The sequence below is a fragment of the Brachionichthys hirsutus genome, unplaced genomic scaffold (assembly GCF_040956055.1).
Source record: "Brachionichthys hirsutus isolate HB-005 unplaced genomic scaffold, CSIRO-AGI_Bhir_v1 contig_651, whole genome shotgun sequence".
NCBI classification, from domain to species: domain Eukaryota; kingdom Metazoa; phylum Chordata; class Actinopteri; order Lophiiformes; family Brachionichthyidae; genus Brachionichthys; species Brachionichthys hirsutus.
Window position 1 is genome coordinate 61,745 of NW_027180442.1, and position 26,244 is coordinate 87,988.

Genomic DNA, 26,244 nt, shown 5'->3' on the forward strand with positions numbered 1-26,244 from the left:
ATGACCGCAGAAATTTGGGATGTTATTATTGTCGGTGCTGGACTGTCTGGACTGAGCGCAGCTCATTTTCTCAGAAAAAGGAACAGCCAGATGAGAATACTGCTACTGGAAGGAAAAGGTTTGTTAAACCATGGTAAATGATTTTCCCTGGACTCTTGTAGAATTTAAGTGTTGCTCTGACTAAGTCGTGTCTTGTGTGTCATACAGATCGGGTGGGAGGTCGCACGTTTTCCAGTGAAATACCAGCAGCTAATGGTGTGGATCGCTGGGACTTTGGAGGGCAGTGGGTCGGACGGTAATGTTGCTCAAAGCTACTCAATAAAAGAAAGCAAAACAAGATGACCCATGCTTCAGTAAAAAAACAAAACACAAAACACAGTCGTTCCCCTTTAGAAGGAGATGCTCTTGTTTTTATAGACCGTTGATTTGCCCTGAACATGAAGTAAAATTAAAATTCTGCTTCTGCATCATATAAAAAATAATGACCTACAGCCAGTGCAGATTTGCAGATTACATTGGGTGGGGGGATGCATTTTGATTATATTCATATTGAAAATTTATAATCAGTATGATTAAGTTGCTACATTTTTATCAAAGTAATTTCATCACCTCAAATTAAAAGTTTTGCCAAATTTAATTATTTGACATTTCAGTCAGACAACTCTCAAGTTTGATGCAAATCATCGGAACAGCAGCTCACACAATAGTTTGGGTTTTGTGTTGAGGCTCCAAACATAATCACTCCCTGAGCATAATGTTTATGTAAGGGCATTGGGGAGAGATAAGAAAATTTAATTAACCCCCTAACTGGAGCCTAATGCTGGTGGTGGGGCTGAAGGTGCAGGCAGTTCTATCCAGCATTGGCTGAGTGAGGCTCATGTGAGGACTGAGTGTACCTATCAGCTTCAGTTGTCTAACTTGGGCTACCTACCTGCCTTCAAATGTTTTGAAGGCAGGTAGGTAGATTATAAGATAAGAAGATGTTGTGTGAGAGCTCATCTTAATATGGAAGGAGCATCAATCTAGCCTTTGATTAAAAAAAAAAAAAAAACAGCAGCACAGACTGTACATAAATCAAATATTTAAAAACATGGGTTTTGTTCAACATTCACCAAAATGACAAAGAGAAAAATGATTTTTGTAATCCAATTGATTGTTTTATAGTCGCAAAAGAAATATTTGAATGGACACAAATAAATTTATTGACTTGCATTTCAAAGTAATCTGGAACTGCTAGTCAAAAATTACAAGTTCTGAATTATGTATAGTGAACTGGTAGCTGGAGAGGTGTCAGTTCAGCTCCTGAGCACAGCTGAGGTTCCCTTGAGCAAGGCACCAAACCCCAAAAGCTGCTCCTCGGGCACTGCAACATGGCTGTCCATCCCTTGGTAAAATGTCACTGAAAATCTCTAACGAGTAACACAGAATCTCTCTATTTCCCTTTGAATTCAGTTTTACATTTTATGCAGGGACACACACAAAGTGAAATGTAATTTAGGAAGGAGGTTGCTTTCTACCAACTTGCCATATTTCTGCAATTGTTCAAGAACTAATTTAAAGTAATGCAGTACTTTCCAGAACATAGTTTTCCTTAAAAATCACAAAATATAAGTTTATGATAATGTATCAACTGAAAGTATTTTGCCGTCCACTAAACCATGAAACACTACTAATGTGACCATCTTGAAAAAGGTCTGTCATTCTCTTTCAGCACCCAAACACACATCTTGGATCTCATAAAAGAACTGGGCTTTGAAACCTATCCACAGTTCAATACTGGGAAGAAGGTGCACCACATTGGTGGGCCAGATGCCAAAGTCCGCACCTACAGAACCAGCATCCCTGCTCTATCCCTAATGGCATTGGTGGACTTAACCCAGATCCTGTGGAGGGTGAGGACACAGATACATCACACCATTTTGTAGCTATTACAATGTTCAGGTGGGCTGGTGAGAATTGTGATATTGTGGCAGGATGAGGAATGACTCAGAGACGAAGGTGGATTAGCTCTTTACTCTTCATATGCCAATGACAGACTGAATGCAATCTGAGCGCCAAAACCTTATGGGCGCAAAACCACGCCCATTACCCATAAACCTCTTGGGTGAGAGACTTATCCTAAGTGGTCACCACAATATAACCATAACTCTAAATAGATAAATCCTAATCCTGGAGATACTGAGGTGTGTGTTAACGCATGCGACGGCGGCGCAGGTTGAGAGGGTCGTCCTTTGATCGAGAGGTTGGCGGTTAGATTCCCGGCTCGGGCACATGTGTACACTGTCGTTGTGTCCTTAGGCGAGACACTTCACCCGCATTGCCTGTGTGAAGCGAGTGAATGTCGGTGGGGGCCACTGATGGCTCAGATTGGCAGCCTTGCCCCTGTATGAATAATGCACATACAATGTAAACCATCTTTGACTATCTAGAAAAGCGCTATATAAAATCGATGCATTATTATTATGTTGTGTTTTCATGTAAATAACATATATTCAGCGGCTACACAGTATTTCTACAGAGATATGCATTTTTACCAACCATATACTGTACCTCTGTATAAATATTTTGAGTGAATCATTCACAGTGGTAAATCACTATACGTGTGTGTTTTTTGTTCAGATTGACAAGTTGTGTGCCACAGTGTGTGTCCTGGATCCTTCAAGGACCCCCAATGCTGTTGAACTAGACAGTATGACCATGCACTCATATATTGAGCAGCATACCTGGACAGCAGGTAATGGCGAACGGTAGTTCAATTTAAATTAGTGACACTATTTTTTTTAAACAGACTAGGGAAGCACTAGCAGAGTGCAAACCTGCACAGCTAACATGACCGTTTCGTTTTATCTACCCTAAACAAAAATCAAACATACAGTAGTAATACAAATCATAGATTATATTAGATTACAGCAATCATGTCACGGCCTGAGTCAGGTAAAGGCAATTTAATATTCAACTCTATCTAGTGCGACGGAATAATATATTGACAACCCCAATGACATGCTGCATTGATTGATTGATTGATTAGTAGCTTGTTAGCAAGCTAACCCAGCTTCCGTGTTAGTTTAATTTGGACGGGGACAAATGAGGGAGATGCAGGCAGGGTGGCTCCAAAAACAAAACTTTATTTAACCAATATATTTAATCAATATTGCAATGTGACGTGAAAGTAGGTATCCGTGTCAGGGTTAAAGCAAAAGGCAGGACTGGAAAAAGCACCAACAGGAGTGGACTGGCCAGAGAAGCAGCACCACCCACGCCTGTGATAACTGCCACTGTGATTGTTGATTGCCAACACCTGGTGACTGCATAGGCGGGGTTAATTAGCCTGGGAACAGGTGTGGCTGTTCCCAATTCCTTGATGTCATCTCAGCTCCACCCATTTGAGGACCTGCAAGGTAATTGAATTGCAATTGAAACAATTATAATAAAACAATAACATAACTTTTATTTTTTTTCTATTGAGCCGTTTGAAAATAAGAACAGCTTATTTGACACATAGTTAAAAAACTAAGAACTATATTATTCCCAGATAAATTCATTAAAAAAATGCTGACCGATGCTTGCATTGCTTATGAAAGTGGAAAAAGCAACGAACCAACCAACCAACCGAGGATTAAGTCAATCAAAGTCAAGTCAATCAAAGTCAAGTCAATCAAAGATCAGACTAGCTATATCAGCAAAAGAATTAAAGATGGAATCAAAACACTCATAACTCATCATCCTGGTATTATCTTGAAAGTCTGCCTCAAACTCGATGTCAGTCCATCTTGTGATAGTGTGGGTCAAGATGATCGATATATATGTATATATATATATATATATAATTTATTTGTACTGACAGTTCAAAATACGCATTGCAGTGACAGATATATTGACTGCAGACTTAAGAGTATTTGCATTTGACTCCTCATTTGATGTCAGTACACAAATAATCATGATTATTCTATACTTGTCTCTGTTTGTGGTTTAGACCTTTTAATTTACATTTATTTGACACCCTGCCTAAGCGATTCCCATACACAGCATTTCTCACCACCTGGGGGCTTACGTGTGCATTAATTCCACCCTTTCTGCCAGAAATAAAGGAAGAGCTGGGACTGGCTATCAGGTCTGTATTTGGTGTGGAGCCCTCTCAGATGTCGTTCCTGTTCTTCCTGATGTATGCCACAGCTGCTGGAGGGCTACTGCCACTGCTTGAGAGCACTTCGGGGGCCGCTCAAGAGCTCAAGATAAAGGTAGAGCTCTGAAACTCTTTTCTGGAGTGCATACTTTTGAATTGAGTTCCTGAAAACAAAAAACAAAAAGATTACACATCTGAGTAACGGTCTGTCAGCGCAAACACAATGTTATTCTTTGTCACTGGGCCATCGTCCTTACAGGCCGTCTGTTAAGGCTTCGATGCAAAGCCTTGCCTCTCTTCACAGCGGTAAAGTTTTAACGTGATGACAGCAAGGTTTGTGAGTTACTAACGTGCTTTTCTTTTTCCCTGTCGCAGAAATTTCCCGAGGCAATTATTCTTGAGCAACACTGCAATAATGGAACTGGTGTTAAAAGCAAAAACATAAACATGGGCTTAAATAACTCAAATATTGAGGTTATCAGAGACACCTTGTACATGCATTTTTTAAATTCTGGTGCAGCTCCTGTTGTAAAAGTGCTTCGACACATAAATACACTTTCTATTATAGATATCCAAGCAGCTGTCAGAAGAAAACTGTGAGGAAAAAAAAACACACCCATTAAAAGCACTCACAAATTTAACCACTGCAGTAATAAAATAGAGACTGAATATTAAACAGCGGAATATGCAGAAATGTTAGTGTTTTATTCTGATCAATACTTGAAGTGAGTTTCCTTCATAGGGCGGTTGGGCGTACCCGTAGAGATGAGGGTGAGGAGCTCGGAGAAGAGCTGCTGCTTCTCCCCATCGACAAGTGGCTCAGGCATCCGTCTCGGAGGCCTCCAGGACATGGCCTTCCGGGCATGTCCTGGAGGCCTCGGGGGGGAGACCTGAGACACGGTGGAGAGATTATGTATCTCGGCTGGCTTGGAAATGCCTCGGGATCCCCCCCGGAAGAGCTAGAGGAGGTGTCTGGGGAGAGGGAAGTCTGGGCAAAGCGACACAAGCATAGACGATGATGAACTCATCATAGCATGAGGACAAACTGTTTTGTTCACTTTCTTCGTTGAGCCTTGCTTGAATTGTAGCTGCACAGAGTGATGGATGATATATCTCTGTTTGCATGTATCCTCTCTCCTGCACTTACATTCATTTTGGATTGTATTGTTCTTCTTTTCTTCACCTATTAGTTCTTGCATTTAAAAAAACAACAACACTTTTCTAGCTGAAATGCAACTGTAACATTTGGGCTTTTACATGATATCAATGACTCCCCTTTTGGTGCAATCAACATTTTCATTAATTAAGCCAAAGCATTATCGAAATGGAATCAGAAATTGATGGTGAGGACCACAAGCAAACTCTTCTTATTGAATCGAGGTATCAGCAGAAGCCCGTTGGTGGATTAGACACCACGAGGGGATGAATGTTTTCTAATATGCACGACGTGACACTTTAACTTCCAACATTCTGCCCACACAGGGTAAGAAGTCTCCGCATGTCTTATTTGTCTCTCCACAGGGAGGCACCCAACAGCTTTCAGAGAGTCTGGCAGGTCTCGTTGGGTGGAAGAATGTCCGGCTGGGTTCTGCCGTGACGGCCATATGGCAGGTAGAGTATACAGAAACGGCTCTCTCAGGGATTGATGAGGCACGACACAGAGAGAACAGCTTTCCCGGTCGGGAAAGAGGCCGTCTCCTGATTCACAGCCGAGAGGCCGAGAAGACTTAATGCACCCTTAAGAATAGAGCTTTAGGTCAGTTTACAGATTACATCATTGCTCACGTGTTTGATTGTTGTTTACAGATTAAACATCGAATAACAATCACAACCAGATGGTAAAACCTTAGATGGATAGATGATTGATTAAACTAGTACTCAATGAATCAAATTTTAGTTAAAAAAACCTACATCTGTCCTTACACTTTTAGACCAAACATGTGACTTTTAACTGAGAATAATTACAGGTTGTACTCCTGTCTTTGGACTTTGGACTGTTTCTTTTACATAAAACGTTTTAGAATGGCAAAAACTGTCTCTGGAGAATTTTGATTGTAAAATGACTGTTGACAGATCAATCAACAGTGAAAATAATAGTTAATAATTAGAGCCCTGTAAAAACAGAATGAAATTATTTTGCAAATCACTCAGTCGAAACCCAAGACCGAGATGTTCCATGTTCAAACTTTGCTAACAGTCGTATTTGACGTGTCATAACACCCAACACATTTTTGATGGTGGAGACAGGTCTGAATAGCAGACTGCATCTCTTTCACGCTGAAGCCACACCCTGGTAACTCTGCAGAATGAAGCTGCATTGTCATTCCAGGACAAAGAGGGATATTCCTGGTATTCCCGTGATGTGGTTGGCAGCACATGATGTTCCAACATCTGTATCTGCAAGTCTGCAAGTCCTTCAAAACGGCCCTAAAAATACACCTTTTGGGGGACAGAAATGGTAAAGTCGACTTCACAGGAAAGACCTTCTATTAGCAGGGCAGTAGTACCAACCTATAAAAGCATTGGATTGCTATTCTTTAGATTGATAAAAGCTTTTCATTTTTTAGCACTTTTTCGAAGAGGCTCAACATCCAATGGGTCAAAACAGTGGTAGACGATATGAATTCCTAGTTACAGACGGTCTTTACTTTGAGTGCCCCACAGTTACAGTAGAAAGGAGTTCAGTAGAGAGCTAATTTCAAATTTTTAACATTCCAAACTATCTAGCTTTTCTGCAGTCTCGGACAACTCTCTATTTAGCACAGTAACATTTTACGGCGGGTTACCTTTAATTGTCACCAGAGGTTTAATTTTAGAAGAAGCACATATGAGACCAAGGGAGCGACGTAAAACCTCTGCTGGCAGGAGCAAAAAATATCTGCAGTGATGATACAAAGCTCAGTGAGAACAGGTCGCTATGACGACACACATTCAAAAATGGATTTTGTGTTTGTTATCATGGTTACTAGAATGTCCTCTCAGATTGCCTTAAATTTCAATAAAAAAATAGAGAATGAAAAGTGATGACCTGTCCCTCATGTATAAAACCCTCATCTGAACGCCCTTTTCGCCGTATTAATTATTTGAAGAAATGCAGATTTTCACTTTAAAAGTCCATTAAAATGAGATTCATACTAAATTAAAATGTAATGTGGAAAACGGTTTGTGCATTTCGTGTTTAAAACAGATTGTGTAAAATGTGCCCACAATAAGACAGATAATCTAATTCTAGTTCATATACCTGAAAATCTGTGTAATGCCAGATTGTATTTCTGTTTATGTGTTTAACAGGATGCTGAGTGGGCCAGGGTGACGACCGTCACCAACACCTTCTTGTGCAGAGCCGTGATTGTCAGCTGCCCCCCACATTTGGCAGGTCAGCGCCTCTCCCGCTTCTGTCGACTTGTTAAATGAAATTCTCACTGATGCAGGAGTTTCACATCCTCCTAAATTGGTATGTCGGTCAAATGTGAAAAAACTCTGCATTCATGCAGAAAAAAACATTTTTTTTTTGCCAAGGAGTGTTGCAAGTTGAGCAGGAGTAAAACAGATAAATGAGAAGATCCCACAAGGAAGAGTGAGTTTACAAGGAATAGACGTAAAGAAGGTAGAGGACTTCAGATACCTCGAGTCAACAGTGCAGAGTGATGGAGAGAATGTGGAAAGGAGGTGAAGAATCATGTGCAGGCAGGCTGGAACGGGTGGAGGAAAGTATCACGTGTGCTCTGTGATAGGAGGATGATGATGATGATGCGAGGATGAAGAGAAAGGTCTTCAAGACAGTGGTGAGGACTGCCATGATGGACGGCTTAGAGACAGTGTCTCTGAGGAAAACACAGGAGGCGGAGCTAGAAGTGGAGGAGATGAAGATGCTGAGGTTCTCCTTGGGATTGACCAGGTTGGACAGGATTAGAAATGAGACAATAAGAGGGACAGAGAAGGTCAGACGTTTTGGAGATAAGGTTAGAGTTACAGACTTCAATGGTTTGGACATGTCCAGAGGAGAGACAGGGACTATATCGGTAGAAGGATGCTGAGGATGGAACTGCCAGGGAACAGGACTAGAGGACGACCCAGGAGAAGAGACATGGACGTAGTGAGGGAGGACATGAGAGTGGCTGGTGATGGAGAGGACATCACTTTGGCTGAGTTTGGATCCTGGGACGAGGAATTCCCTGAATGGATTTTGAACTGAGGGATGAATTAATGCCACAACCTTTAAATGGGGGCTAAAATGACAGAAGTTACTGTTGGTAGAGGGAGTTAAAAGTGTCGCACACTTCAACACCACCCTCTCTGCAATTGAGCTACCAAGGAGAGAAAAATGGCTCCATGCAATGAGTGTCTTCAGGTTTGTAGTTGAACCAACTACCTTAGTGCACATCATGTTGGAAATACTACCACATGTATAACGCGTGGTATGATATGTACATTTGATATTTGACACATGTAAGTGTAATAAAACACATCCAAGTCCCAAAATAGAATTACCAAATAGAAAATTTAAGTCCTGCAACTTCAAATCCATCGCAGGGCAAACTAGAGGTGACCTGTGGCGGTTTGGCTTGTGCCGTGCAGGGCAAGGTTAATTAGACTGGGAATTCTGTCTTTTTTGCTTTTGACAGGTTTGAAGAAGGGATGAAGTTGAATGTCGTGCTAACTTCTGGTCTGTTCCTGTTTTGTACGAGGCTGGCAACAGATCTGTCACTCAACGTCTCACGCTCAGGGCAGCAGACTATGGCTGGGATTCATAATGAGACAGGTTCGAGGCCAATGTTGAATTATGCAGTAGGGATTGCTCCAACTCGTACGCACGCCGCTGTGCCACGCTTTGGCCTAAATTCAGTGTGTGAAGATGAACAGGGACGTTCAGGAGGCACAGTCGGCCTGGTGACAAAGATCTCGCCTCTCCCAAAAGAAGTCAGGGGAAATTTAATGTGAGGGGTTGCACCTTGAAGTCGTTCATGTGGGCGCTGTTCATTTGGAATTTATGGGAGTGGGCAAACCTGAGTTCTTGTGGGGGGGGGCAGGAGAGCTTAACGCAGACTGAGGGAATGATAATAATGGCTCGAGATGATTCCCAGCCTCTTTGGGGAGTGAAGGTGATTGTTCATCTCTATCCTCTTGTGTTGTCTCGTCCCCTCCCAATTGTCTCTGAGACAATCCATATGAATTCACAAGTCACATGCTTCTGATTCAATGAAGAACGGCGGTGAATTGGCATCAACATACACGACTAAGTTCACGCAAGCAAATGCTGGACATGAGCCGACTCTTCCTTTATAGTTTCCCGTTATTGGCGCCCAGATTGATCTTCCCGTTCATCCATCCGTCTGTTAGAATGAGTCCCGTCAGCTCCTTCACCTTTTTTTTTCTTTCTCGCTACTCCTCTGACTCGCCTCAGTGATTTATGAACCGTTTGGTTCGATAGTGTATGAGCATGGAGCTCGGAAATGGGCGTTTCAGCCCTGTGTTGACCTTTGGAAGTGTCGATAAAAAGCATGTGCACGTTTCAGTTGCTTAAAAAGTTGCCACGCATGTTCATCATGGGAAGACTCAGTCAAAGAAAAATCCCGATGAAGGTTCACAGCATGTTTTTTTGCGAGTGTAACACAATTAGGCACGCTGTCTAGAATTAAGGACTAGCTCCAGAGACAGCGCTGCAGTGACCAAATTAACATTTTGTTTTCATGCCTTTCTTCTGTCTCTCTTTATCAAGAGGAAAATCCCTGCTCGAGCAGAACTGTCAGGCTTTGTGTGCATGCGTGTGTCTGTGGTGGGCATTTGTGGCAACATTTATTCTCACGCTGATGAAGCAAAAGTTGTTGCAGCGGAATAAAAGGTAATTTTATCTGAAACTCAACTTGACAGGCGGCCAAGCAACACTTTATCGGATGTTTCCATCTATCTTTCTCAGAGATCGGGACCGGTGGTAAAAACAGCGGGCTTGTGCGACGATCAGGAAACACATTTATCTCTCATAGTTTAGTCCGGGGGCCTTGTTAGCACTGGTAGAAAAGCAAGTAAGGAGAGCATTAGCATTGATTTTTCAACTGGCACCATGGGCCAGGAAGCGAGGATAGTATCTTTATCTGCTGCGATGAAACGGAAGGTGACTAATTTAGAGATGAGACATCAAAAGGGAGCTGAAGTCAGTCAATAGTCAGACAGCTATTGAAAACCGATCTTGCTAAATTCAGACTTGAATCTGTGTCTATTTTGAATCTAATCGAATGGGCAATACAGCCGGTGTTGTTGAGCAGGCAGAGCTGGAGAGTTTTTATTAAATTATTCTTATTTTAATAATACATCATTACTAAGCTACAAATATTTTAAAAGCCTTACCAAGGTTTTTTGAGTTGAACATTTATATCCTGACAACATTTTCATTACTAGAATAATGTGGGAATATTTAATTGAATTACAGTGATGCCAGGCATTCAAGTCCGACCACGCAGCCACCCACCTTGCCGCAGCGTGCCGCTTGTAGGCATGACAGATAGACTCACTAGACAAATGCAAATTAATTTGACTGGCAGAAAAGAGAATAATGAAAACTCAAACTCAAACATGGATTACTGCAGCAAAAACGTGCAAAGCCTGATAAATGTTGCGTTCTACATCTGATCTTTGCTACTCAAACTTGCATATCCTATTTATTCAACATTTTGATCTGTAACTACATATTTTTTGTCAGTCATTTGCAGATTGAGATTTGACACATTTTAATATTTGATGATTTTACTCAATGTGAACAGGAAACTCACAGATATACAAGCTTAGCTGAAAAGTGATCCGTTCTAATTTATTAAGGCTCTTTTCATTCCTGTGTGACAATATTGGAATTATATGTACTCTCTGAACGAATGTGATCGTTCTCTTCTGGGTGTGTGTGTCCAACATACAAACTACCATCTGCATGTGAATGTCTGGCCCTGTGTAACAATGTCAAAGGCACTTTTGGATTGCTGCTACTTTAGATCCTTAATTATAGAATGTTCTAGCTCTCATAGAACTTGGTCCATATCATGAATGAAGAGCTCAACAATGCAAATAATCATCTTTCCCAAGACAGTGTGTGGCCTGGATTGATTAGATTTGGCTGACAGCCGTGTCTCTGCAGCAGCACGAGCAAACAGGTCTATCAAATTAAACGCGACTCATCTGAAATATGCCATGGCCCCCCCCCCCCACAAGCATTTATGTGCCCAGCCTTTATAAGCAGGCTAAATTAGGACAACCCACTCAACTTGCAGTTTGTTAGTCGGGTGACTCGGGTCACTTCTTTCTTGCCCTTGTGGGTGTCCTTTCTGTGCCAAGCTGGAAAATGAGTTGGCCTCTACATGTATTTAAACGATTCAATTAATAATAGATAATAACTACCTCTGTGTGTTAAAAACAGCCATGTGGTATTTATACTTTAAATTACATCTTTCACATCACTATAATTTGCAGTTTACCCTACCATTGAGAAATAAAGATTATCTAGCTAAAGATAATAGAAAATCGATTGTAGAGGGTGTTTTTAAATAGTGAAATATCTATATATTTTTTATATGCATTTATTTAATGAGAATTAAAATTGAGATGCATCTTTTTTAAACCAACAAAAAAAAAGATGAAATATTGTTGGAGCTGCAGTGTGTGTCTGTGGAGGGAGAGTTGTAGAGACGATACTAGCTGGCCTTCATTTTCAGTGCTTGGCAGTACATATCTAATTCAATTCATGAGCCTGGATGTATTGCACCTGCAGAACTGTAGGACTCCATATTTAACAGTTGGCTGAAGTGGTTGGTGAACTGCTCTTACGGATTCAAGAAAAATAGCCCCATAATTCTAGATTTTGGTCATTCACACCTCATAAATTGGAGATGACCTTGTGAGTTCTCTAACTATCTGCTCAGCTTCGTGCTCCAAGAGGTTATAATTAGAATGTGTATATATACGGTAATACCTTGACATACAAGTAGAGTTTGTTCCTGGACCAAGCTTGTAACTCAAATTGCTTGTATGTAGAATACATTTTTCCCATATAAAATAATTTAAAAAAATTAATATGTTCCAGCCGTCTAAAAACACTCAAATCAATCCTAATAACACTGGGAAAAAGTGTTTTTAATTGCTAAATAGATACACACAAACACAAAATTACATAATCAATGATATACAGTATTACTGTAATATAACATGGTTTTATTATGAGTTTTACCTTCCGGGCGGCTGTGGCTCAGTTGGCAGTGGGTCGTCCATTGATGTGTAGGTCGGTGGCTCGAATCCCAGCTCTGACTGTCCACATGTCGAAGTGTCCTTGGGCATGACACTGAACCCCAAATTGCTCCGAGTGGGCCCGGCAGTGCCTTGCATGTCAGCAGTCGCAAAGCTGGAGTGTGAAGGCTTAATTGTGAAGCGCTTTGGGCACCATGAAGGTGTAGAAAGCAATATAAGTGCAATCCATTTACCATTCCAGAGAGACGGTAGCGCGTGGAGGAGGGAGGGAGAATGAGAGGGAGGGTTGGACGGTACGTAGACACTTTATTCAGTAATTGTACTTGTACACGTACACTTACATAAACTTAGACATAAGAGTTGTGCCTTTGGAAGGCTTTGTGTTCTTGATAGCATCCTTCTGTTTGAGGATTGTACATATTGGCGATGTACTCCACTCCTACTGGCGTGCCAAATCACTTACGGACACCACGTTGATTGATCATTTCATCCTTCATCTCCATCATCGTGCGTATTTTCTTCTCACTGCCATCCGTACCACATCACTGAACATGAAAGCAATATGGTATTCACTTTTTTTTTAACAAACCTCTTTTTTAATCTTTTTAATCATTTTACAACCACAAAAAATAATAAATGACATTGAAAGCACCTTTATCTTTGTAAAAAAAAATTCACACTAAGAAAATCATCATGCTACTGTACCACTGATGGGATTCATGGGCCAGGGCGAAGAAAGAAATATGAGCACAAGGGCTGACGGCATATTTTTTAAATACAAAAGGAGAGAGAATATAATGTCACAATGTTTTCAAGGAAGATTATGAGATTGAGACAGACAGGAATATGATGAAAAGAGTGAAAAAAACCACTCTGAGTGAGGTCGGGGAACCAAAGGCTGCAGAGACTGATCTGGATCAGAGGGACGCTCTTGAACTTCCAGCTAATTTCCAAAGAGTACAGCATGATGTAAAAAGTAGTGCTGTCAAGCGATTAATTAATTACAATCTCAAATTAATTAATCTAATTAATAGAGGCATTTTCATTTAAATTCATTACATTATTGTGGCAGATCAAAAGATTAATCAAACAGTAGCTTTATAAAGTCAGTCAATTATTGTTTAACTTTAATCAGAAAACTTTTGTGGTCAAAAAGTCCAAAAGGTAATTTAAATGACTTTATTTTCATGATATATGTTTAGCGTAAAGAATGAGACTCACTCATTCACCATCAGCAAACATTTGGGTGTTGAGATGTGTAATTATTCAAGCTCCACTTCGTCACAGAGAAGCCCTTAGTGTTTCCTTGAGGAGATTGCAGCCACTGTAAAGTGTAACATTTTCCATTAAGGAGGGATTTCACAATGTCACCCTCTACTGCCACCTGACCCACAGTGACATCGCCCGGTTTAATATAACAATCTATCAACAGCCAACCATGACATGAAAACTGCAGCACTGCTGGAGCCGAGACACAAAGAGCAGGGAGAGCAAACGGATGCCCCCCTTCAGTCTAAACCCAGGCAGTATTCATAAACACATAGAACACACATATGCAACAGGAGATTTTGTTCCCGGCATGAATTTTATTATATTTCTTTCCTCAGGCAAAATGTTGCTCAGCAGCCTCCACATTAGCCTCCTTGCTAACATTGTGCTCTAATAATAATAATATATTTTATTTATATAGCGCTTTTCTGGAAACTCAAAGTCACTTTACACAGTGTACATAATATAAAAACAGCAATGAAATACAGAAATACAAACAATAAAAAGTGAACACGGTTTAAAATTCAATAAAATGTAAAAAGTAAAATTATACATTAAAAGCAATGTTGAACAGATGGGTTTTGAGTTCTTTCTTGAATATATTAAGATCAGAGCAGGCTCGTAGCGGTTGTGGTAATATGTTCCAGAGTGTGGGGGCAGCGATGGAGAAGGCTCTGTCACCCCAGGTTCGGAGCTTGGTCCTACAGGGGAGGGACAGGAGGTTGGAGGGAACGAGATGGGGTGTAATGATGGAGCAGATCTGTGAGGTATGGGGGGTCCAGATTATGGAGCGCTTTGAAAGTGATGAGGAGGACTTTAAACTGTATTAGTTGGGTGGCCGGGAGCCAATGAAGGTTTTTAAGGATGGGGGTGATGTGTTTACGGGAGCGAGTGTGGGTGAGGTGGCATGACCTGGTTCGAGCGTGACCTTCTAACTCGCTGCCATTACACGAAGTCTCACAGAGATTTTGATACTATCGGTTCAGGCAGTTTGCGCTCGTGCATACGGCACCACAGGACAGGTCTTATGTCAACTGTACATTGCTGTCAATTGAGTGTCTCAGTGACCATGTCAAAAGAGTTCGGAGCCACTTATCATGCCACTGTTTTTCAATTGCACTGCTTCAGGCTCATTAATTCTGTTTAGCATTAAGGACATTATTTTGAAGTCGCTGACAGGCTCTTTGACAGTTTCTAAATGACGCTTCATGTCTTCAGCTGGTTCATCCGTTAAAAGCCTGGCTGTTGGCCAGATGTCACTTTGCCTGCCAGAGCAAGCGCCGAGGCCCCTCCGCGTGTGCAACATATACTATACCTCCAGCGGTGCTGATGAAGTTACTTGAGTGCTGTCACATCAGCGAGATGGAGCTTTCACAGATGTAAGTGCAGTGATTAGTACCCTGGAGCAGGATGGCAGCCAGAGTGCTACTGGGTCATATGGATTTCTTCCCATGGCCATTAATGCTCGCCAATGATTCAAGATAAAAAACCATCCTGATCGATTGAGGGATTAGCTCAGTTGTCAAGTCAATCTCCATCCATTTTTACTCTCCTCAAATAAAACATGGATTTTTCTCCATGTGTTGTAAAGAAGCTGGGGAAGGTGGATTAAATGGAATTAATACGGCATGCAGTTGTGGGGATTAATGTGCGCTGTTGTTTTCTCAACAGCAAAGATCCACTACCAGCCAGCCCTGCCCAGCCAAAGAGAGTTCCTTACCCAGAACATGCCTGTGGGCCACATGATCAAATTCGTTGTTACCTATCAGCAGGTGAGAAGCAAAACATAAATCGCAAATGAACAGATGTTTATGTGAATATTTGTATAATGGTGCTTAAACAACCAGATATTAAAAAAGCATTCTTTAAACATTTTTCCTCTGATTCGTTTATCTATAAATAATGTTCACAATGTCAAACCTGCATAGAACAAAAAGCTTATTCAGTTTAGAATGTAGATTATTAAATTCTCCCAATGGGGTTTTTGTATGATGCTATTCAAATTTTGAGTATAAATTTCTAGTATAAATTTAAATTCATATATTTATAATATTTTTATTTATATATAAATATATGTACGCATGACTCAGAATTCGATTGTATTCTATTCTACACAATAATATAATTAAAGCATAATTGCAGTGCAAGGTTGTGAAATGTAATATTTTACAGTGAGAATGAATACATAAGCCATTTTCACAAAATCCATTTGGGTGGACCACCTAAAGCCAAATTGCAGATAAATCTCCTGCATATTTAACCTCCTGCTCAGGTACGGGTTGCAAGTCCACTATTTGTTGTTCGACGTATTGGTTAAAATAAAAAAGAACATGAAATACTTTCATCTGGCAATTTGTTGCTTTAATTTAAAAGTATCCCAATCTGTAAGAAAAAAAAAAGTAAATCATGGTTTGAAAGGTTTTCTTGCATATTTCATGCAAAATGCAAACACTTCACCTCTACGAGAGTCTCTTGTATGTGAAGTTTTACTCATTTAATATTTCCTATTTAGCATTATACAACCACACACATAATTAAAGATAATGCTTTTGCACCTTGTTAGGAGATACATTTGTCAACTTTAATCAACACACAATCATTCATGCTCAGGCAAAGGCTTCTGAGTCTATGCGTCTCTATCTGTGCCTTGGCAGCATGCCAACATATATTTTAAGTCTGATAAGCACGTGGAAATGCTTGCCACTCATCTATAATATCATCTGCTGATATGCTCCTTCTCTTCCTGTGCATCTGCCTGAAGACAGGCCTGCCGTCCAAAATTTCAGAATCCACCATTCATATGTTCTGGACTTTATCTTGCAGATTAACTGTAGGCCTTCTCAGAAAGAAATCACTGTCCATCATCCTATTACCTGTAAAACTGAAAGAAAAAAGAAACGTCTACATTTCGAGTCCTTGGAGTTGACACAGCTCCACCTGCACCTGAAAGACACAGGGCAATCCTTTGAGGACAGTAATGTCCAGATTGTAGCCAGGAAAGACAGGCGGTTTGAGAGACGAGTTAAAGAAGCCTTTTTTTTTTCTTTTTAACAAACTGGAGGAACCATCCCTGAACAGAGGAGGAGGATGAAGACGCCATATATCAGCAACATACAATGCAGTATTGACGTCCATCTTCCTTATGAATGGTAATGACTCATAATGAGTCACAATGCCTTAGTGGTTTCAGTCCTTTCAGCCCATGTTCAGTTGAAAAATACTCATTCGTAATCCCCACCATGAAAGGTCCTTCGCATTAAATGTGTTTGACTGATGACGATCGTCTCATCTGCATCCGCCTTTCCGCTCTGTGGGTCACAGGCCTGCTTGGAACCTACCCCAGTTTGCTATGGGCGAGAGGCGGGGCAATCTTCGGACACGCCCCAGCGCATCGGGGGCCCACACAGACACAGACAACCATTCACGCATGCACTACAGAGAATTTGGAGTGACCAATTCACCTAACCTTGCAACAACAATGATGGCAAATTAAATTTGAACTATCATAATAGTGGAGTTTCTTTGTAAATTAGGTTGGTCCTTGGCGGTTTTTGAATGTAACATTTTCGATACTAGCAAACAGTCGATGCTGAGAGCCAAATAAATGTAAAAACAGCTCTGCAAGACACACCCAGACAGAAGTTGCTGCCCCAGTTTAACTCATCTCTCTTGTTGCTGGTGATTTAATATTGATGTTCAGACAAACCAGATTTATTCCAACATCCCTCTGGTTAACATTGTCAGAGGCTATGTGGGCTCTAGCAAAAACAAGAACCAGTGTTCTTCCACTGCTACCAGGTAGCTATGCATGTTAAATTAAATATAAATGTTCAGAAACCCTCTGTCAAGTAGCATAGGTGATTTGGATGGAAACAGCACCAGAGGGTCTCTTAAAAGCACACCAGGAATCACCAGCGTTCCTCACTGGGGGGGCTTTGAGTTCCAGATGCATCCATCTTAATCCCTGTCGGAATAAATCCAGAGGAGGTTAAAACCAACATCTTGCTAAAACCCATGACCAGAGGAAATTAGACTCTTTGACAATGTTGGTGATGAAGAACACTGAGCAATTCACTAGAGAAGTCTTGTCAGAACACTTGTGTAAGTGCAATGATTTTGCATCTTCAGCATAAAAAGTTCTTCTCTATGGTAGGTGGCGATCTCTGATACACCAATTTGTCCCTCTTGGGATCCAAGTCCATAGTCGTCTGTCTCTTCGCTGACCTGGGACAACCCTCATCACTGTTGGATAATTCAACAGCACAACAACTGTGGCCGCTGACTTGTCGCCTTGTTATACAGGGTTTGTGAGAAGCCTGGATGTGAAAGCAAATTGTGCAGACTGCAGGAAGCTGTTTGTGCAACATATGTGGGAAATCAGTTCCAATCCCAAAAGTAAAGTGGCAGGCTTACGCTGCAGGTGTATGTTTAAGTGTGGAAGAGATCCAGGCATGCCAAATTGAACAAGGTCAAACAATGTTGCACTGGGACCAGTGCGTTTGCTGAGGCAGGTTCCTCACTGACAATGTATGTTTGCAGAATGGAACCTTGTTTAACATGCTGCACACTTACTCTCGCAATATGATGCCAGGAAATACCTCTCCTGCTCAGAGCGTCTCTGCACAATATAATTGGATGAAGGCATGCCATCATACTTTACATTTGTTGACCACTCAAATTAGCCTCTCTACATTGCTCTTTGGCAGGAATCTTTGGCCGAGATATCCTGTGGGTGGGTGGGGGGGATAAATAAAGAAGATAAATGTGCCCCTTAATAAACTATTTGAAAGAGGCAACCTTTTGTTGGTGTGTTGTCATTGCTGAGAGCCCCAAGCCTCATCTGATGTTGAGTGCTTTGCTACATCAAATCATTTAGAAGAATGTCGTACCTTCATTATTCTTAAGGCAATTCTTTGGAGAGTGCACACGCAATAGAAAGGTTTTGCTTTTTATGCTTTGTCTACTGCGAGTTTTGGTGTTTTGCGATATCAGCAAAATGTATTTAAGCCAGACAAGATAATGCAAGTATAAATGTATTTATTCAATTTAAAAAAACGAAAAATCAGTATATATATATATATATTCATTCAGTTCTTTCATGCAGAACTATTGCAACAGGCTAATGAAATAAAAACACAGAGCCATGCATTCTGCTTTCACAGACATTTGTGTTAGAAGGGTTCATGGGCCCCACACTCAATCCACTTTGTACCACCCAGGAGCTTTGCTTACTATTTCATGAGCCTACAAATTTGCCAGTAGGCAACATGTAGTGTGGGCAAAGGAGCCGGGTAGTTATTATTTACAAGACATTCGACTTCCATTTGCAGGTCTCATGCCATCTTATGAAGCATAACAAAGGTGAAATCTTCCATTTAATTTTGTTCCCCTTTATGACATGAATGCATTACATGTTCTTGCCTTAGACACAGATTTGTTAATAAGGCTATACATTGAAACTCCTCTATTCACGGACAAATCGGTTTACAAACATAATGTAAGAATACATTTTGACTTGAGTGTGATGACAAGACTCTTGTCGGGTAACGACCAGCATCAAAGAACTGATTAAATCCATAAACCGAGTTTCCACTGTATTTACCTTAGAAGAGTCTGAAACGAAACAGATGGAACTCAGTATGAATTGTGGATATGTAAAGCTTTTTTTTTTTTAATGAACGCTTCGGGTTTATGATGAAGCTGCGTTTTCTCTCTTTCTCTACAGGCTTTTTGGAAGGAAAAGGGTTTCTCTGGGGAAATAGTGGCAGGTCCATTGATCAACTGCCCATTCTGTGTTACCTTTGATGCCACAAGCCCCAATGGTAATGCAGCTTTGGTGGGCTTCATTTCTGGCATGCAGGCTACTATGTGGAGCTCCAAGGAGGTAATAGATTATCATAGTAGGGATAGTAACAGCCATTTAAATAAGTCAACGTCAATACTTGTAACACATCTATATTTTTTCCCATCAGTTTGAGATTCCATTGTGATTCATCAGTACCTGTAAATAGTAAATGAGCACACACAGACTGATGCATAATCCTTCTACCAACAGGGTGAGGCGAGAGTCTAATTATGTTTGAGTTGACAGTGGTTTTATGGAAAGTGGCATGTTGAGAATTCAGTACGATAGATTATAATAATAAATAAATGTGCATAGATTTAAATGTAGGTGCATTTAATTCTGTCTGCCTTAGTATCATTGCCCGGTCATTATTTCCAGTGGTGAATAAGGAAACATAGTGGGCAATGTCAAAAAAGATGCACCTGTGTTAAACAAACTGCTAGAGGCAACATCATGTAAGCTGCACGCAACCCTTAGAAAAAGCTTTCAATAAATATTACCTTCATTTTTACAAGACATAATGAGGAATGTTTTGAAAGAAAACATTTTAAAAGAAAAGAAAAGTCACTTTTATAAGAAGTGTAAGAGAAGCTTTATTTTGGGGAAGTAAGCTCCAACTTCAGGGCTCAAACCAAAGACAAGGCCAAAACTGCAGTTTCCTTAAAGGACACACCATCCATGCTGGTTCCCCCCAAAAGTAGAAAAAAATATTTATGCAATTGTATGTACTACATGCTGTCATAAAATATATTTGGGGGAAACACAAAACAGACTACAAGATATAGTAAAACATGTTTAATGCTAATACCAGACATGAAGATTCAGTCATGTTATAGAAGTTAATTTATTTTGATATTTTGAAAGTGCATTTTCCTTGTCCATACTCTTACACTACACTTTCTGCATATGTCTGTTTCATCTCTCTATTACGCGATCATAATATCCATGTTCCTTATCTTGTCTCGTACTCTGTGCATATGAACAATTTCTTTTTGATTCACAATACTCTCCTTCCCATTTTCTTTATCTATCTATATGTGCCCCTTTCATTTTTTGGAATGTTCAATTCTTAGCTTCAGAAATAAATCTTCAACTGTATATTCTTCTTGTTTTATGAGCCTTGGCTTGGCTTTTACCTTTTTAGACTTTGCTTGCCTGTCTGGGATTGTTCATCTGTTTGTTTGTTTTTTAACCTTCCTTTGTAAGTTTTCTGTTCTACTTTACTCTTATAAAACCATTGAACTGCATCTTTCCTTCTGCCTGGTTTCGGCATTTGGGTCTTAACCTGCTCTATTTTTGCTGAAACATAATAGTCCCTCTTCTCTCCCCTGTACTTGTTTATATATACCGGTATATGTAAAAATAAATCATCCAGCCATGCTTCCAATGTTGTTTTTGACATTTTAGTCATTATCCTGGCTTGAGGCTCAGGAGAAGCTATTTCCCTGCTGTGTCATACTGCACAGGGTTCTTAATAATTAAACCATACTTACTACCCCATTGCTCTAAAGCAAAATAGCAATTGGGTTTGGGAGGCAAGTGAATGTCAGGGTTACAATTATGACTGCTTTTTTATTTTTAAATATGAACCAGCTGTAAATTTCAAGATGTTTGGTTGATTTTTTTTGAGGGGGGTATCCCAGATGGAGTAATTTGTTAAATGCCATTTGCTACTACATAATTGCATACGATTTTAAGCTGATAGTCTTGCAGCAAATCCACAGCGATGCTTTTAATATAAATGTGTTCCCTGATTAATTTGCACCTTGCTCATTTCACGCCTTGTTCTTTTGCAAGAAGTGCATTACGAGTTCGAGCTGCAAATTATGGCACACAGATTAGCTGAGAGCTATAAGGTGAATCGGCCTGCAGACTCTTATTCAATTCTGCTACATCTTTTAATATGAACTTGAGGATCTGTCCCGTTGGTCCTCAGGCCTCGGCTGCTCAGTTCATAAGTTATAGTGTGAGTGAATACAACCAGGAATATATGCTGACTGTGCTCAAGTTATTCAAATTGATGACTGCATGCTTCCTGTGTCCAAGAGCTTGGATTTGAGTCTAGGAACTATTTTTGCTGCCTGACTCTATTAGTTTGTATTAGAGTGAAGAGATGCAGCATCAGTGATATTTTATCACAGGCATTTCCTTGTTTGCAGGATGGGGAGAGAAGAAATGCAGTGATTTCCAGTCTGTCCAGATTCCTCGGTCCAAAAGCTGCATCTTTCATCCACTATGAGGAAAAAGTAAGTAGTTCAGTGACAGATGTAATAAAATAATAATTTTTTGGAATGAGACAGAATTTTGCACTGCCAAAAATCAGTCCCCCCCCCTGAATTGCAGAGAAGAAATCTACCGGTACTTTATTTAGCCGATCTGAGTCATACAGATTTATTTTCATACTTTGTGTCGTTTAATGCATGAAAAAGCAAATAAATATTGTATAAATAAAAGTCACAGAATGTCACCGTTGTCACAGCAGAATACCTGTTTATAAATAGGAAGGTGGGATGCCAGTAAGGCATCACGACTTCCTGGCTTGAGACAGAAGGCAATTCAATTTCTAGGATCAGGAGGAGAGGACATTCATAAAGATGCATTAGAAAAAGGTGACTCACTCACTGACAGTGAGTCCCTGTGAACAGCTTGCAGCAGTGGGTCTAAAGGCTGCTGTATAGGGAATAATTAATAACAAGATAGGGACTTGCAGTATTTCTTGAACTGTCTTTGCATACAAGCTGTGTGAGCAGCTTCTTAAAAGCTGCATCACTAGATATATGGCATTCACCGGTAGACTGGAAGAAAGAGCGCATTAGTCATGCAGATTTATGTTTTCAGTCCTTAGACTGCTTTTTTTTTCCTCGCTTCACTTTTTAACAGTGAGATAGAAATTTGAAGTTGAGGGGGGGGGGGGGGGGGACGGGGACGGGGGACGCTGTAGTGATTTGTAGCTGTGTAGTTATTCAGTGGGGGACATACAATAATTACAGAATACAATAACAAGAACTCAGACCTCAATGAAATGAACAAAATCTGATACGTTGACATCGTGATGTAAGCTGTATTCATTTGTTTAAACAGAAAAATAAGCTGATTTGTCAATAAATGAGCTCCAATCACACTGAACGTGTGTATATATTGGATTTCTGGCTGTACAATCCGCTGAAAAGGGACAATTCCACTCATACGCATCTCAGAATGCATCACATATTCATATCAGAAGGGAGGCTGTTGGCAAATCAAGGTTTATGTATTTAATATCCCCTTTGAAAGTCAAGTTTTTATTCAGTTTGCATGTGTGCTGAACTGAAAGGCCTGCCACCGAAAAAAAATAAAAAAAAGTTTGGGTACATGTACTGTTACAACCACAGTGTCTCCTCCTAAAATTGTGTTTGGCAACTATGAACTTAGTTTTTCAATGTTTCAAACTGTAAACAGACAAAAAAAAAAGCAATGACCAATTCTGAATATTCAATTAACATTTCTACTTCATAGGATTGGGCTAAGGAGGAGTACAATGGGGGCTGCCCTGTTAATGTCATGGCCCCAGGTCTGCTGACATATTACCACCCGAGCCTAAGGAAGCCTGTCGGCAGGTGAGCACACCACTCGTGACATACGCCCCCCCACCTCATCGCAGCTTTACTCCTACCAGCAGCCATCTGTTGTTGGAGGTCATAGGACAACTGTTGTTTGCACATGTGGTGAATAAACTGCCAGCATAATCTCTAAAGCTTCAATAAACCATTTAAATTGATAAGTTTGCATGACAATAACGGCTTCACTGATAATGTTAGCTCATTACATAACGCAACTCAAGCAGCAGCACTGGGCTGTGGCCCTCATCCACATTCCTAGCCCATATAAGAAATGGATCGGCAAGGACATGCCATGACATTAACACAAATTCAATTCCAGGTTACGGGGGTTGAATCAAGCGGAGGTCCGTTGGATTTGTCACTGTGGTACAGAACCTGAGCGGACTGGATTTAATATGCAAAATAGTCGAGCAGAGAATTTGAAGAAAGAGCGAAAGCGCAGTTTGAGGACTTTATGTCATTCTTTTGTTCATTTTGGCTGGCCCACCAGCATTATAGTTAGTTGGTGAGGGGGAGAAACTCTGCTGGGTTCATTTGCTTTGGCTCTCTCGGTTTGAGTTGGCCACATCTGATGGTTTACCTGTCTCCATAGAGAAACATGAACTTTTCTTGTTATTTTTTGTGGTAATTGTCTTAAATCTCATCTGCTTTACGCTAACAGCATGTCTTTCAGATGTATTTATTTATTGTCCTGTCGATTATGTTGTGCATTCGTTCTACAATTTGCGGAATGCTTTGCAACATTCTTCCCAATAGCAGTTCAGATATTTAATTTCTGTATGTGATGTTTTGCAACTGGTCTCCAACTTTTAAACCGAAGTCAACAACACCCTTCACCACACTGGAATATGTAGTTTTTCATGAGAGGGACAGAAAAGATATTTAAAACAGATGAGCTGCATATGCATATTTGCTGAAGGGGTACCATAATTCAATTTTATATTGGAATAAAACAAAGGATGTTCAGAAAAACAACAACAACAAACAAAACAAAAAAAAACAATTAAATTAAAACAGTTAATACGCTATCAAGTACTCCATTTGAAAAGGAGCAGGATGAAGATATTTTCAGACACACTGCATTATTCTCCACAGTAGACATTTAGTTTCTTAACAAACATAGAAAGAAAGCTTTGTTCCTTCTGTGGTTTCTAATAATGCTTAATAAGACAATGTGGATGACTTTCATTCTGGTCCATTTCCTCTGCTCAGCCCACCATTTGGTTGAATGCAGGAGAACAGTTATTATGCTCTGAAGGATTTTACTTTTTACTTTACTATTGTTTATTTAGTTGTATGACTAATTCACTAGCTAGCAGATCCATGTTTGAGGGCGATGGTTCATGACAGTTGATCAATCAACAGTTTGAACAAGACACCAATCAAGTTTCATCAAGGCCTGACAAGCTCTAATTTCACTCATGGTAATCCTGCTGTTAATTATACTGTTTCCTGCCACCTGCTATGCAAGCTGCCATAATAGTTGTGATATTTCTTATTATTGTGGTTTGCAAACTTTTTTTTTCATGACATCTTGGTTACTGGGGCTGATGGAGTGTTATTTGAGCACTTTTAACGGTTTGTATAAGTTTTATATGTATGTGTGCTGGTTTTAAATGGATATTGGATGTTTTAACTTATCTCACAGCAAATCAAGTCTACCTCTGGGTACAAATAAAGTAACCTTGAACCTTGAACCTTGATACTTGGCAAAGCATGCCTTTACTTTTGCATTATTATTTGTTTAAAGCACGTCTCAATGACATTGAGGTTTGTCAAGTGCTGTTGCAGCTATATCCTCCTGAGATCCAGCCCACTACAGAGGACGCATGTCAGCGTCCTCTGTAGTGGGCTGGATTGCAAATTTTAGATGCATTTTCAATGCATCTTTTTGTGTCCGTTTCAAAACTCGTAAAGCACTCGTAGCACTCATGTGTGATTGTCTGTTAGTTTTTTGCGTGGCCCTTTGATAAACTGGCTCACACAACGTCAGCTGGGATTGTCTCCAGTCTCAGGTGACAATAAACAGGATAAGATGTTACTTTCACAGCCATTTATACCTTTCTATGGGATAGTCTTTCTAAGCCCAGTCTGAGAAGCCACTCACTTTTATTTCTTGTAGTGCCAGATTAGAAAAGACCCTATCTCAGTTTAGACATGGCCTATTTACTTGCTTGGGGCAGCTGTGGTGGAACTAGAGTGGGTCGGCCGTTGATCAGTAGGCCGGGGGTTCAAATCCCAGCTCTGACTGTCAACGTGTCGAAGTGTCCTTGGGCAAGACACTGAACCCCAAATTGCTCCCAGTGGGTCCGTGAGTGCCTTGCATGGCAGCAGTCTCCCACTGAAGTGTGAATGAGTGTGTGAATGGGGATCACACACTTAATGTTGAGGCTTAATTGTGAAGCGCTTTGGGCACCGCAAAAGTGTAGAACGTGTTAGATAAGTGCAGTCCATTTACCATTTACCAACTGATTTCCAGGATCCATTGGGCAGGCACCGAAACAGCCACACAGTGGTGTGGATACATGAGCGGTGCAGTACAAGCTGGTCAGCGAGCAGCTCTGGAAGTACTGGCTGAACTCTGCCCGATGGCTCTGAGCAAGGAGGAGCAGGAGGCCATGCAGCATGGAGAAACAGTCATGACTCCGCTCCAACAAGCACAATTACACAAACTCTCTTATCCATCTATCGGCAAGTTTGTGGTCACGACAACCGTGATGATCAGTGCAGCTTTGTTGTTGGCCCGTAATCAAAATGCATTGCTGAAAGCTAAAATTTACCTGGCAAATGTGTTTTCAGGAACCATGCATTATGTATTTCAAAAATAACAATCCTGCGATGTACGTTGTTGCTTTATACGTGATTCTCATTTCATTCTTGTTGTTTTCAGCATTATGAATACGAACATTTCAGATTCAATTTAATATACATTAAAGAGATTAGGAAAACATTTTTCCATTACATTTTCTGGATAGAAGATTAACATAAAAATCCTCATTTTTTTGAAGGCTTGTGCATTTGGAATAAAACTGAAAGAAAATGCCAAAGCTTTTATTTTTCTAGTCATTTGCATATGTTGCCATTTGTCTTTTGGTCTGTAACTATCAGCTGGAGATATGCAGTCGCAGCATCTTCTTTTTTTGTTGCCTTTGATATTTATATTGTGATCATAAAATAGGCAA

The 26,244-nt window shown here is 40.4% G+C and overlaps 1 protein-coding gene across 1 annotated transcript; it reads left to right on the forward strand.

Annotated features, from left to right (window-relative positions):
- Positions 1-25,890, forward strand: LOC137914944 (probable flavin-containing monoamine oxidase A). The gene is made up of 12 exons (XM_068758431.1): positions 1-118; positions 208-295; positions 1,712-1,892; positions 2,620-2,734; positions 4,081-4,238; positions 5,645-5,734; positions 7,415-7,499; positions 15,290-15,390; positions 19,344-19,502; positions 21,623-21,709; positions 22,959-23,059; positions 25,542-25,890. Exons 1-12 carry the CDS (start codon positions 1-3, stop codon positions 25,888-25,890), a joined length of 1,632 nt encoding a protein of 543 aa, XP_068614532.1.
- The last annotated feature ends 354 nt before the right edge of the window (positions 25,891-26,244 follow it).

Coding starts and splice junctions, on each gene's coding strand:
- LOC137914944 (XM_068758431.1), top strand. CDS start 1: ATGACCGCAGAAATTTGGGATGTTATTATTGTCGGTGCTGGACTGTCT. Junction 1,893..2,619: donor TAACCCAGATCCTGTGGAGG/GTGAGGACACAG, acceptor TTTTTTGTTCAG/ATTGACAAGTTGTGTGCCAC. Junction 7,500..15,289: donor CTGCCCCCCACATTTGGCAG/GTCAGCGCCTCT, acceptor TTTTCTCAACAG/CAAAGATCCACTACCAGCCA.